At 37.6% G+C, this 13529-nt stretch overlaps 1 protein-coding gene across 6 annotated transcripts; it reads right to left on the reverse strand.

The window, feature by feature from the left end:
* Window positions 1-966: 966 nt before the first annotated feature.
* On the reverse strand, window positions 967-13291 carry LOC131154877 (filament-like plant protein 7). 6 transcript variants are annotated; one of them, XM_058107676.1, is made up of 7 exons: window positions 12645-13291; window positions 11891-12204; window positions 10877-10985; window positions 4885-5020; window positions 2212-4738; window positions 2050-2110; window positions 967-1638 (listed from the first exon to the last, which is right to left on the reverse strand). In XM_058107676.1, the coding sequence occupies exons 3-7, from the start codon at window positions 10976-10978 to the stop codon at window positions 1150-1152; spliced, it is 3315 nt and encodes a 1104-aa protein (XP_057963659.1). In that variant the 5' UTR covers window positions 10979-10985; window positions 11891-12204; window positions 12645-13291; the 3' UTR covers window positions 967-1149. The 6 variants fall into 6 exon arrangements, with proteins under 6 accessions (XP_057963659.1, XP_057963661.1, XP_057963663.1 ...); XM_058107678.1 differs by having other exon boundaries at window positions 12015-12097; window positions 12645-13240; XM_058107680.1 differs by having other exon boundaries at window positions 11891-12097; window positions 12645-13240.
* Between the last annotated feature and the right edge of the window lie 238 nt (window positions 13292-13529).

The following is a 13529-nucleotide window of genomic DNA, read 5'->3' on the forward strand; positions in this document are numbered from 1 at the left end:
ATAATTTTTTTTTATTTTAAACTTTTTAAAATAATTATAAAAATATCACCTTATTTTTCAATAGAGAAATTACGAACAATGCTTAAAATGACTCGTGCTATTAGAGAAAAAATTAGGTCCATTCAATTTTGAAAAATAGTACTACTTTTATTTTATTTTTATAATTTTTTTACAAGTTCTTCTTAGAATTATTTTATAAAATATTTTATTTTTAAATCTACCAAATAATTTTAAAATTTTTTAAATTGTCTAAAAATAAGTAATTGTTTTAGGAAATAATCTCCTGATACCAATGGTCTCCACCACTCTAAATAATAAGCCTTAATTTTTTTATCCTTATAAAGTAAAAGTACTATACTTATCATCCAAACATCACATTTATATTTTTTTTTATGTTGTTGTATCATATATATATAGTGCAAATGTGCAATATGAACAAAGAACTAGTTAAGAAAAAGTGTAAAATTTCTAGTATTAAAGAAATCGTGAAATTAATGAAGATAAAAAATAACAAACCTCAATTTTCTTACTATTCCTCTTAACAAAATTTCTAAAATTAGTATAGAACAAAATCAAATGCACTAGTTTCATATTTTAAAATAGTTCCATTTATAGTACAAGTCAATGATGTTAAGCTTGAGTCAAATTTGAGTTATTTGAATATTTTAACAAGTCAAATATGGAGATTCAAGTCTAATCTAGCTTTTTAATTTTATTTTTTCATATATATAATATATTATATAAAAATATCTAATATTATATGTACATGATATATATTTAATATTAATTTATAATCGAATCAAGCTTGAATTTTAAGAATTTATAGCTGAATTAACTTTGAATTTAACAATTTTGTAATAAATTGAGTTCGAGTCAATTTTTGTACTTAATATTTTTTAATTAAATTGAATTTGAGTATTTTACCCAAAATGAACCCTGATCCCTACTCGTTACCAGCTCCGGGAATTGGCATCTCACTGATCAATTATTCATGTTATTATAGATTTCTAAATGTCTTTGCACCCACATAACTATATTTACATCACTGTTACTTGCAATCCCATACAAGCTCGCTCCCTCTCAAATCACGAACACTGAAACTCTCAAACCATGAACACAGCCAGGCTTTGCTGCTTCACTCTGCAAGCACTAATGGGCAAGGGATATAGATGTCTTCTTGCTTCTTTTCCTTCTTAGCAGTAGCTTCCTTACAAACCCACCCACTCCTCCTCTCAGTTTCTTATTTGGCACAACAGCTAGAGTCCCAACTGCAGGTGTACCTATTCTTTGCTTTATGCCAAGGGATGCATCTGGAGGTCTTTCAGGGGCAATGGAAGTGGGCACCATATGGCAGCTATCATATTCAATACCAGGTGGTTTCTGCGTCTCTATGGTGCTTATAATTTCTATAATCTTTGAAGATTTCAGAACCTCATTACCATCATCAGCCTTCATCCGATCGCGCAGGGAGGAGCGATGGCTCAAGTTCTTATATTTGGTAGTGTCAGAGGTTGAGAGCACCTTGTCAAAAAGTGCCGCTTCCCTTGGTGAGGCCAGTGCCTTCAGCTGCTTCCCCAGGTTAAGGATTGTTTCTTGGCACTCTGCCAACTTTACAGAAGCTGCTGTTATCTCTAAACCCTGCAAATATCAAAAGGTTGGCCTTAGTTTAGCAGTTATAAGTTCTTGTTCTCTGCGATCATGCTTTTATTCTTTATTTACAACTAAGAATAAATCAATATAATTATGTAAGCTTAAATAACAAATTGTAATATATTTCTTCGGTTTTACAGTTTCTTAAAAGTTTTGCAATGTTATAAATACCAATGCCAAAAGTGACTTGTATTAAACAAAACACACGCACACAGACACACACGCACACACATTGTTGGTTTCAATAATCCAGCTACAGATTTAGAGAACGTAGCTCAACAAATTAGTACCACAAAATACTTTTGACATTTCAGTTCATCCAATGGAATGCAATTGTTTTATATTGGAATTGGCAGTCAACAAAAGAGTATTGTTTTGAAGGGAAAACATAAAACTTACAGATTGAAGTTGCTTTCCCTCTTGATCTACATTGTACTTTGGGATTTCCTTCTTTGCAATGCTGGGAATTAAATATTCAAGACATCAGTCCCTTATTACAGTAAAATTCATTTTCAGTTTCTATACAAGGAAAAAAGCAAAAAACCATGATCAATGACTTACCTTTCTAGCTGGAGCTGAAGCTCAAGACACATTGCCTCCAATTCTTCGCAGCAGTTACTCTTATCCTCCAACTCCACTTCCAAAGAAGAAAGCTTTTGGAGAACCTCATTCAGTTTAACTTTTGCAACTGAGAGCTGGGTATCAAGATCTTCATTAATCAACTTTTGATTTTCAATCTGATCCTCAATAAGAACCCTTGATGCTTTCAAAGTTTCAAGTTCTCTTCGCAGGCTTCCAGTGCTTTGTTCAGATTCCTGAAGCTGAATAGTCAAGACCTCATTCTTATCATTAGCCAACTGCAGCCTTGCCTCTAAATCTTTCTTCTCAGATTCCATAGCCTTCAACTTATCCTCTAATTCCCTATTTTCTTCTTGCAGATTAGGCTGAATCTTCTCCCTTAAAATCATTCTGTTTTGCCCATTTGAGGAAGCAACTGGAGGCAGAGATGATGAATGTTCTTCTGACAGATTAGTCTTATCAGATTCCAAAGGTGTATTGTTGCATACTCGTGCTCCAAATTCATTGTCACTCAGCGATTTTTCCCAACCAAAATGCTTCTTGATCTTATCGCTCGTGCTAGTAACATCTTGACAGGTGATGCATTTGGTCATAACCCAGTCCAATGCAGATGTCAATTCCTCAATAAATTTTTCCAGGTTAGCCTCTCCTTTCAGCAGATCATTACAAGTCTGAATGAACTGCTGCAGAACAACACTTATTTCAGAGCTTCTCCATTGGAAAACACGAACCAAGTAATCTGCAGTCATTGAATTCTTATATGGGAAGGCGTTCTGATCCCTATCCAGCCATGTTTGTTTATTATTATTCTCTTCTGAAGATGTCAGGCAAATCCCTTCAATAAGCTCAATAATTCTACAAATTGACTTGCACAAATTAGATTGAATGTGTTGGCTGCTCGTTTCTTCAGATGACCTGTGAATGCTAGATGCTTTATTGAGAGGATTTACCATTGGAGAAGTATTTGGAGACCTCCAAGTGATGTAGCCACTACTATCGAGAGTGTCAGACTCCCTAGGATGCCCCGAGATTGCTGCCACATCTGTTTCAGTGGTGCTTGGATGGTTTATATAAGCCACAGCAATTCTAATCTCCTCAAGAAGTTCATCAAGGCTTCTTTTTGAGACACGATTTTCTTCCAAGATTGCCTTCAGAACATGCTGAATCCAATCATAAGGTCTTGCATTTGGTTCATCTTTTGGTTGAATACACTGCTTTGTGTCACTTAATCCAGAATGACTTTGTGCAACTGGAACTAGCTCCTTACCTGTCAACTCAGGGTGATAGCTAGAGGCCTCCTTTTTTGGAGTATTTCTGAGTGCACTACATGCATCTGAGGAAACGTGAGAACTTGCAAAAGGTGTATCCACAGAAACTATTGCTAATTTCTCCATCTCAACAAAATCATCCATTAATCTTATATCAGACACTTCAATATTTGATGGGTTCCTAGTTTTCCCATTCCTGAAATGCTCTAATTCTGTCATTAAGGCAGAAGCCCAAGATCCAGAGCAGCTAATATCATCCCCACTGCCAATATCGTAACCTGATGTTAGAGAGAGTTCATTGGATATAGGACTACACCTTGTCAACTCCATATACTTCTGTCCCTTTGAAAGCTCCCCAAGCTGAGCCTCAATGAGTGCCAATTTGGAATTTGTTTGAGCACACATGATTCTTGAAGAACGAATTTCATCATTTTTCCTGGTTATGATTTCTTTGAGAGCCTTGTTTTCTTCCTCCACATCACATAGACGCTCAATAAGGTAACTGATTTTCTTGCTGGGAATTTCAGGAGATTTTTCTATCATGGGGTCTCTTACAATCAAGCCACCTGTTAAAGGATTCAGCTTTCTCCTTCTCATCTCTGTCTGATCCCTTCCCAGCATTTCAGTTTCACCCTTCATCTTGGCCAAAGCACCTGGACCAGGTAGCCGCTTTCGCAACAGGACGCGTAATCTCTGACACTCTGCTTCTAACTTTGCGATTGTCTTCACACTCTCCAAGTGTTGCAGATGTGATGCTTCCATAGATCGCCGGGTGAATTCTCTCTCTTCATTCCGAATTTCTAGCTCCTTCTCTAGCATGTGAAACTCATATCTTAGAAAAGCATTTTCTTTTTCTGAGGAATCTAATCTAGACATCAATGCATTGAACTCTGCGTCTCTCTGAGACTTGCATTTAATTAGATCTTCAATCAATTTCTCTTTGACAAGGAGAGCCTTACTCATATGAGTATTCTCAACAGCCAAATTAGCTAGCCTTTTACTTGTTTCTGCTAAGTTCTCCTCCAACTTCTTCTGTGCCTGTTCAAATTCTCTTGTTCTCTCCATAACAGCATCATGGATCCTTGCCTCCTGTTTTTCCTGAACAGAGCTTAATTGTTGCATACATTTTTTTAGTGCAGCATCCAAGTGAGTTAATCTTTCTTCTGCAGCTTCTCCCTCCTGTAAAGCTTTATGTAGCTCTTGGTTTAGATAAACTGCATCTGCTTCTGCTCTCTCCCGACCTAGAAGAAATTTATTCATTTATGGGATCAGAAAAGTCATGAGCACCATTCCAAAAAATAGGAATTATAAAAGGACAATCTGCAGATATCAGAATGTTTAGCCTAAATAGAAAAATCATGAAAGAAAGAAGTTAAGAGAAAATTACCTCCAATGGCTTCCTGAGCCATTTTTGCATGTTTTGTGACAAGTTCGTCTTTTGCATTACAATCACAAATAACAGATGCCAGCTTCTCATTTAGATTTTTTACAGACCTCTCTGGTGCTTTCACAGTTGGAAGCCCCTGTGTTTAATAAAAAAATATCAATGCAACAATTCGGATTTAACAAATCCAATATTAATTAAATGTTCATATGGAGAAAATCAGCAATTTTATACATGTAGCATAAACTTTCAAGAAAATGCATGTATAATGAGTTGGGACAAAACCTCACTAGGACAGTTTTACATTTCTCAATGAGCTGAGATATAGTTTTATAGTCAATGCTAATTTTTTCAAATACACAGGCACAAAATTGAAGGGATGGGGATCAAGCAAGGAGCTTATAATGTAGACTACATTTAGGACTGAGCTCCTACCACCATACCAAAAGCTATAGCAAATCATGAGTGCGCTACACAAATCCTTTATACCTTACAGCAGCCCAAGCATCACATTCCCATTGTAAGTTAACCTATACCTGAGCCTCTACCATGCAGCCAAATTGCTGTCACACCTTGGGCAACACACATGATTACATATTTTTTGCCATTTCAGCATTGGGATTGGTGCCTTTTGCATTCCTACAACTTGATGCATAGGAATGCATTGAATATATGGATAGATAAACATTTTATATAGTAAAATATTTGCAATGCTTCATTGTGGTAGGCACAACTCCAATACAGCTGCCATATTGAACTTGAAGGAGTTGACAAGGGCAAATGTTTGATGCTGCAAAAGGAAGCAATATAATTTCTTCCCCAGTAGTCTCATAATTTCTTTGGTATATTTCTTATATGCTACACATTGTTATCTTTTTCCTCTGTTATAGAGGTTTGATAGAAAGACTAGATGAGAGAATACTCTTACTACAGACACTTCAAAAATCTAAATAAATAGGCATATGATTCTTTAAAATACAAAGAAAATGTGGAATTGTGGATTGAATTAAAATCATCTATTTCTAACCCCATTTGATTACAAATTGTGAATGCATAGTCAGATAGACTAAATGTTGTTTATGGTGTGGCTCTTATACTTTATGGGTTTATAAACAAAGGGAGGAAAAACATATGGATGTATTTTTGGTACAGAGCAACAGAAATGTCCTGTCTTCGTCGACGAGTAAATCCCGAGAGCAAGAAAAACTCAAAAATTTTGAGAGATCGAGAGCAAATTTAAAGGATCCTCGACGAGTGGCTAGACTAGTTGACGAGTGTCCTTCTTTGTCTCGTCAATGAATCTCCTGTTCTCGTCGACGAGTGTTTCTGGGCTGCGAGCAGTTTTTTAAATTTTGAATTTGAACGTTGGGGTGGTTGGGTAATTGGAGGGAAACCTCCAAGGGACAGTTATATATGTCATTCTGGGCGTGTATTGACAGTGAGTGTGATCATTTGTGAAGTGTACTGTATACTTTGTTATTTCCTTAGTGAAATTCTTGTGTCATTGCTTCTGTGAATGTAGGCTTTGCTGAACCACATAAATCTTGTTGTTGTGCTTGTTGTTTCTTATTTTCTGGTTGATTTTAATTTGCTTGTTGCGTTTTTATTCCGCTGTGCATCCTATATCCGATCCTTATTTACAACAAATTGGTATCAGAGCGATTGTTGTCATGGCATCGGGATCATCTTCTGCAAGATTTGACATTTTCAAATTCGATGGAACCAGAAATTTTGTTTTATGGCAGAGGAGAGTCAAGGATATTCTTGTGCAACAAGGAATGACTAAGGCTTTACTAGACGTTCAACCGGAAGGAATGAATGAGGCAACATAGGGAGATTTGAAAGCAAAGACCGCTTCTATAATACGCTTGTGTTTGGCCGACAAAGTTCTCTATCGTGTGATGGAGGAGGATTCTCCAACGGCTATATGGCAAAAGTTCGAAAGCCGGTACATGTCCAAATCACTCAATAATAAACATTTTCTTAAGCAGCGTCTTTATTGACTTAAGATGGTTGAATGATCAAACTTAGATCAACATATTAATGCCTTTAAGAGTTGATGTTAAGTTTGATGAAGATGACAAGGCGTTGATGTGGCTAAACTACTTGCCGTCGACTCATACTTATGAAAATCTGGTCACCACTCTTACATAGGGAAAAGAGACTCTTGATTGAGAAAAGGTAACAAGCGCCTTACTGAATTTTCATCAAAGGCTGAAAATATGTAATGAAAGAGAAGGACTTGTGGTAAAAGGTAATAATGAGTGTGGCAAAGGAAAGTTCAAAAGTGGGTTAAGTCAAAAATCTCGCACTCAATCCAAGAAGAAAAAGGAAATCCGGTGTTATAAATGCGATAAAAATGGGCATGTGAAACCGGAGTGTCCAGATTGGAAGAAGGGAAATGCTGAAAAGCATGAGGGGGTTTCGAAGTCAGCGAATGAGGTTCAAGAAGGAGGTTCAGTTTGCAGCGATGGTGATGTTCTTTCAGTTTCATTGGGGTCGGATAATTTTACGGACTCTTGTATACTTGATTCAGTATGTTCTTACCACATGACTCCAAACAAGGAGTGGTTCAGCAGTTATAGGTTAGTGAATTCAGGTTCAACTCTTATGGGTAATGATGTTTCTTGTAAAATCATTAGTATAAGAAGTGTTAAGATAAAAATGTTTGATGGTGCTGTGAGAATCTTGAGCAATGTAAGACATATACCAAAGTTGAGGAAGAGTTTGATATCACTTTATACTTTGGATTGTAATGGTTTCAATTACACGTCCGAATGTGGAGTTATGAAAGTATGGAAAGGAAATATAACAGTGATGAAAGAGCAAAAGCTAGATGGGAATATCTACACATTGCAAGGAACTACTATTGTAGGTGGAGCTGCAACCTTAGATGCTGAATCTGATGAGACCGTCTTGTGGCATATGCATCTTGGGCATATAGGGGAACATGGTATGAAAGAATTACACAAGAGGAAACTCTTGAAAGGTTTGAAATCATGTCAGGTGGACTTTTGCAAGGTTTGTATGCTTGGAAAACAAAACAGGGCAAAATTCAAGTCAGCTATTCACAAGACGAAAGGTATTCTTGATTATGTGCATTCCAAGTTTGGAGCCCGGTTAGAGTTGCATCAAATGGTGGGCATGTGTATTATGTGAGTTTTATTGATGATTACTTACGGAAAGTCTAGGTATACTTCATGCAGCATAAGTCTGAAACATTTGTCAGGTTCAAGATTTGGAAGGCTGAAGTGGAAAACTAGACGGGGAGGAGAATCAAATGCTTTAAGTCGAAGGTATGACAATTAGTATGACTTGTTTTTTGATATAAACCGATCATCAAGGGCGTCACTAAAGGGTAAAGTAGCAGAAGAGGTATGGACGGGAAGTGCAGTAGACTACTCTGAATTGAAAGTATTCGGGCGTCCAGCTTATGTTAACGTGTCTACTGAGGAGAGGTCTAAACTTGACCCGATGTCTCGTCGTTGCATTTTTTTGGGATATCCGAAAGGTAAAAAGGGGTACAAGCTATGGAACCCAGTGGCAAACAAGGTGGTGAGCAGCAGAGATGTAGTCTTTGATGAGAAGGCTATAGTGAAGCGTACTCAAGATAGTGATGAACAGAAACAGAAGCCAGAAAACTGGGGTAGTGATAAACATGTTGTGCAGGTGAAGTTGGAAGCTCAGGGCAATGGAAATGATCATGGTCCTACGGTTGCAGGGAGCTCTAACTCGGGAAACCAGCAAGTTGACGATCTTCCTATACGGAGATCCAGACGCACTATCAGGTCTCCGCCAAGGTATGAGTTTGAAGAATTACTGTCTTACGCTTTTCTTACTAATTGTAACGATCCAACTACATTTCAAGAGGTAATACATGGTCAAGAGAAAGGTAGGTGGATGGGAGCAATGACTGAGGAGATGGAATCACTACAGAAAAATCAAACTTGGGATTTGGTGGAGCTTCCAGATGGGAAGAGACCAATAGGTTGCAAATGGGTATATAGGAAGAAGGAGACAATTTCAGAAAAGGAAAAAGAAAAATTCAAGGCAAGATTGGTGGCAAAAGGATACTCACAGAATAAGAGAATAGATTACGATGAGATCTTTTCACTTGTGGTCCGACATACTTCTATCAGGATTGTGTTGGGGTTGGTAGTCCATTATGATCTTCATTTGGAACAAATGGATGTGAAGACGGCGTTTCTTCACGGTGACTTGGAGGAACAAATTTACATAGTACAGCCAGAAGGATTCAATGAACTAGAGAAAGAAAACATAGTTTGTAAGTTGAAGAAATCTCTCTACGGGTTAAAACTGTTTCCAAGGCAATGGTATAAAAGATTTGATTCCTACATGATCAAGATTGGCTACAAAAGGTGTGAGTATGACTGCTACGTATATGTGAATAAGCTTGAGGATGGTTCTCTTATTTTCTTGTTATTGTATGTCGATGACATGTTGATAGCCGCAAAAGATTTAACTAAGATGAATCAATTAAAGGAACTGTTGCATAAGGAATTTGACATGAAAGATCTTGATTCAGCCAAGAAAATACTTGGGATGGAGATTCGCCGGGACAGAACTGCAAGGAGGTTATGGCTATCTTAGGGCGGTTATGTGCATAAGGTGTTGGAGAGGTTTAGCATGGCTAATGCAAAACCAGTGTGTACGCCTCTAGCGAATCATTTTAAGTTGTGTACAGCAGATTGCCCAAGTACGGATGAGGATATTTGGGACACGTCCAAGATCCCCTATGCTAACGTTGTAGGGAGTTTAATGTATGTCATGGTATGTACGAGGCCAGATTTGGCACATGCTGTGAGCGTGGTGAGTAAGTTTCTCTCTAATCCAAGAAGACAACATTGGGAAACCGTCAAATGGATATTCAGATACTTACGGGGTACATCGGGATATGACATTATATTCGGCAAGCAATAGGGTTGTCCTTCAGTTATGGGGTTTGTTGATGCTAACTATGAAGGAGATATGGATGACAGAAGGTCTACCACGGATTATATCTTTACCCTTGTAAGAGGACCTATATGTTGGAAATCTATGGTTCAATCTCAGGTAGCATTGTTCACGACTGAGGCAAAATATATGGCAGTTGCCGAAACTGCAAAGAAAGCCTTATGACTTACCGGTTTGGTCAAAGAGCTAGGATTATAGCAAGATGGAGTGGTGCTGCATTCTGATAGTCAAAGTGTCATTTACTTGACGAAGAATCAGGTATACCATACTAGAACTAAACATATTGATGTAAGGTTTCACAAGATTCGAGAGTTGATTACTTCAGGTGAACTTATATTGGAGAAGGTTCACACTTCTGAAAATGCAGCAGATATGTTGACGAAATCAGTTATTTCTGAAAAGTTCAAGCATTGTTTGGACTTACTCCATGTATCCAAGTGATAGAATGGAGACATACCAAACCGGGCATTCCGAGTTCAAGGTGAAGCAGTCAGATATGTTTTTCAGGTTCTTCTAAGGGGCGTATAATCGCCAAGGTGGAGATTGTTGTTGATGGTGTGGCTCTTATACTTTTTGGGTTTATAAACAAAGGGAGGAAAAGCATATAGATGTATTCTTGATGCAGAGCAACAGAAGGGACTCGTCGACAAGTGTCCTATCCTCGTCGACATGTGCCCTGTCCTTGTCAATGAGTAGATCTCGAAAGCACGAAAAACTCAGAATTTCTAAGATACCGAGAGCAGATTTAAAGGATCGTCGACGAGTGGCTAGACTAGTCAACAAGTGTCCTTCTTGTTGTTTCTTATTTTCTGGTTAAGTTTAATTTTCTTGTTGCGTTTTTATTCCGTTGTGCAACCTATATCCGATCCTTATTTATAACACTAAATAAAAATAAAAATTGGAGAATGCAATAAAGAGAAAAATTATTTTACATCACAATAAGTAAAAAGTTGAAAAAATATAAAAAAGAAAAAAAAATCAACTAAAGTAGAGTTGTCTGAAGAAGAGAAGCTTCCATTACCTCTTTTTCATTCCCCTTAAAAGAAGGGTCGGCTTTCTCTGAAACAAAAATTGTCTTTTCGCTGGACCTCTTCCTCCAAAGCCATGCCTTATGGTCCATCATTTCAGTTCTAGTCAAGAACAAAAAAGGGAGTATAAAATTCTATGACAACCTAGTCTAGCAGAAATCATATAAATGTCATCCATAAACAAGCACCAAATAGAATAAAAACCAAGTAAAATCATTTAATTATTTGGGGGGAAAAACACATAGGTTGTGTTTGGGAGCATGGATTTCAGGCCTTAGATATGGATTTGTATAGGTTTTTGGACAAAACACAAATATTTTATACAACTTTTGTACTATGCTTTGTCCAAATCAGCACAAAATTCAAAAACCCCAAGCTCCCAAACACAGGAATAGTTTTTTTCTTCTATTTCTTTTGGAAACATGGTCAATATAAGTTGATGCATGGGACAAAATATTAAGAACTTGTTCCATTGAGTCACCCCACAACTTGTCAAGTCACTGCCTGAGCCATCCGTACCTCCAATCATTTAAATGAGTACATTCTATACATGCGCACTTACATGTTGAATTCAGAAACTATATTCTTATTCAAACTGCACGTAGCAGTGCAAGCAGTTAATGGACTCGGTACATCTAACTGTTCTTCAGACAAAATGAAAACCCTTTAACTAATATATAGGTGCTGTGTTTCATGAAGAAAAATCCCATTAATCACTTGACTCAAGAAATAGTTACAGATATCCTTGCTTAAGTTAAAGGTCATTTATATTTCACTGCACGAACCTAGCTCATAAACAGAGAATAGCAGAGCTGTTAATTCCCTTTCATTTTTTTTTAGCTAATTCTCATAATTGTAGTAAATTCGCATATCATTCTCAATAGGTAGAGTAACCCCAGTTGAAGCACTGAACATCAACATGATGGGGATGCAAATTCCATAAAAATTAGAGCCTCTTGTTCACTCAAAAAAATAAAAAAATAAAAAGGGCATTGGGGAATTCATACATGGTGTTGAGCTATCAGTTTTCATGTCTCTGGCTGTTGGATCGCCTACCTCATGAACTCCACAAAATAGAGGCAAACCATGTGACTATACCAAACGGGAAAAGGGAGTGAAGGGATGAATTACTATAGAACTCTGTAGTCAGTGACGCAAGATAGTAAGATACAGACAGCCTCTGTACCGTGATTTGGGTCAGAGCCATCGGTGGCCTGAAAGGAGCAAGCTAACACCACTTTAGAAGAACATAAAACACTGAAATTCGAAAGATAACTGCAAACCATTGTCAAAGTGCCGAATTCCTCACTTCTATCTACTTCTATACGAAAAAGAAATGAAGATTACAAATTGGAAATAGAAATTGAGACAGGAGAGTATACAGAACTCAGAGATAAGGCCATGAGAAGAAGAATCCACTTATATCAATATATTCACCAGTCATCACTGCATACAAATTATACAATTTCGTGCTGACTAGCGCCATATCAATATTATATCTAGAATCAAAATTAAGTAGCTGACTATGTCAGGGACAATTTTACAAGAATAATTTGACCGTATTAGACTCCTTATACAATTGATCATGAGAATGGCAACTCCAAATTCTAGTTATCAACAAGCAACTCCAGCAGAAAGATGAAAAATCAAAATACCCAACTCAACAAGCGAGCTACGACAGCAAAACCCAGAGAGAGAGAGAGAGAGAGAAGTGAAATTAAAGAAGTGGAAGGTGACTTGAACCTTGTTAATCACTCTCACCTGGCTCATGTAGCATAAATCATCCGTTACAGCTCAAGGATCATCCACCATTATCGTCACCAAAACCGAGAGGTGCAGAGCGAAGACCCTGAACCCAACCGTAACGTTGAGGTGAGTGAGAAAGAGAGAGCACTATTAACCTCGAAAGCTACCCAAACCCATCGGCAATCATGGAATATTTTTCCTAAGATGCCCAGAACTCCACCGACAGTCATCTGGGTAGCAATTATAGTTGAGGTGAAAAAAGGAGGAGAGAGAAAGAGAAAGCAACGGTGAATACAATCACTACCAAAGCTAGAAGAGAAATAAAGGACACAGCACCCAAAACGGTGATGGAGAAAGATACAAAGCGTGAGAGATGGGTTTGACGAGGTTTGACGAGATGAGAGATGGGTAGAAGAAGGGGGGGAGGTCACTATCATGGCAAGTATTTTACAGAGAAGAAGCGGCTACAATACATTGGATGCTTCATCATGGTCTGCGCTGCGGGGCAGATTGCAGGGTTTGGGAGAGGGTGCGCACCACGCGCAGGGAATTGAGGTGTCTTGTACCCTTAAAGCCAAGCGCAAAGGGCATCCCCAAAGACAAATGCGCCCTAAATGAGTCCTGCCATTATTTGCTAAGGTCTTCTTGCTCTTTCGTTTTATTTTTTTGAAAAACAAGCATGCCTTTTGTTTTATATTCATTGCATTCTTCTTTAGTTTTGTACACGTCTACTAGCTAATCTACTTTTTGTGCTCATTGGCCTAAGCTAGAGGAGAGAGAAATGTGCATTTTTGGGTTGCTTTCAAAGGGCTTTGAAGATAAAATTATCCATACTCCATTCTATCCCTTATGAAGATGAAAAAATAATCAATATTAAATTGTGGCAAAATAGGACACTTT

The sequence above is a fragment of the Malania oleifera genome, chromosome 5 (assembly GCF_029873635.1).
Source record: "Malania oleifera isolate guangnan ecotype guangnan chromosome 5, ASM2987363v1, whole genome shotgun sequence".
Classification (NCBI taxonomy): Eukaryota; Viridiplantae; Streptophyta; class Magnoliopsida; order Santalales; family Ximeniaceae; genus Malania; species Malania oleifera.

Excerpts from the sequence above, each read along its gene's own strand:
- LOC131154877 (XM_058107682.1), bottom strand. The coding sequence starts at position 10,978 with ATGATGGACCATAAGGCATGGCTTTGGAGGAAGAGGTCCAGCGAAAAG. Across the intron at positions 4,739-4,884 it reads GGCTCAGGAAGCCATTGGAG|GTCGGGAGAGAGCAGAAGCA; the intron begins GTAATTTTCTCT and ends AATTTCTTCTAG. Across the intron at positions 2,111-2,211 it reads CTTCAGCTCCAGCTAGAAAG|CATTGCAAAGAAGGAAATCC; the intron begins GTAAGTCATTGA and ends TTTAATTCCCAG.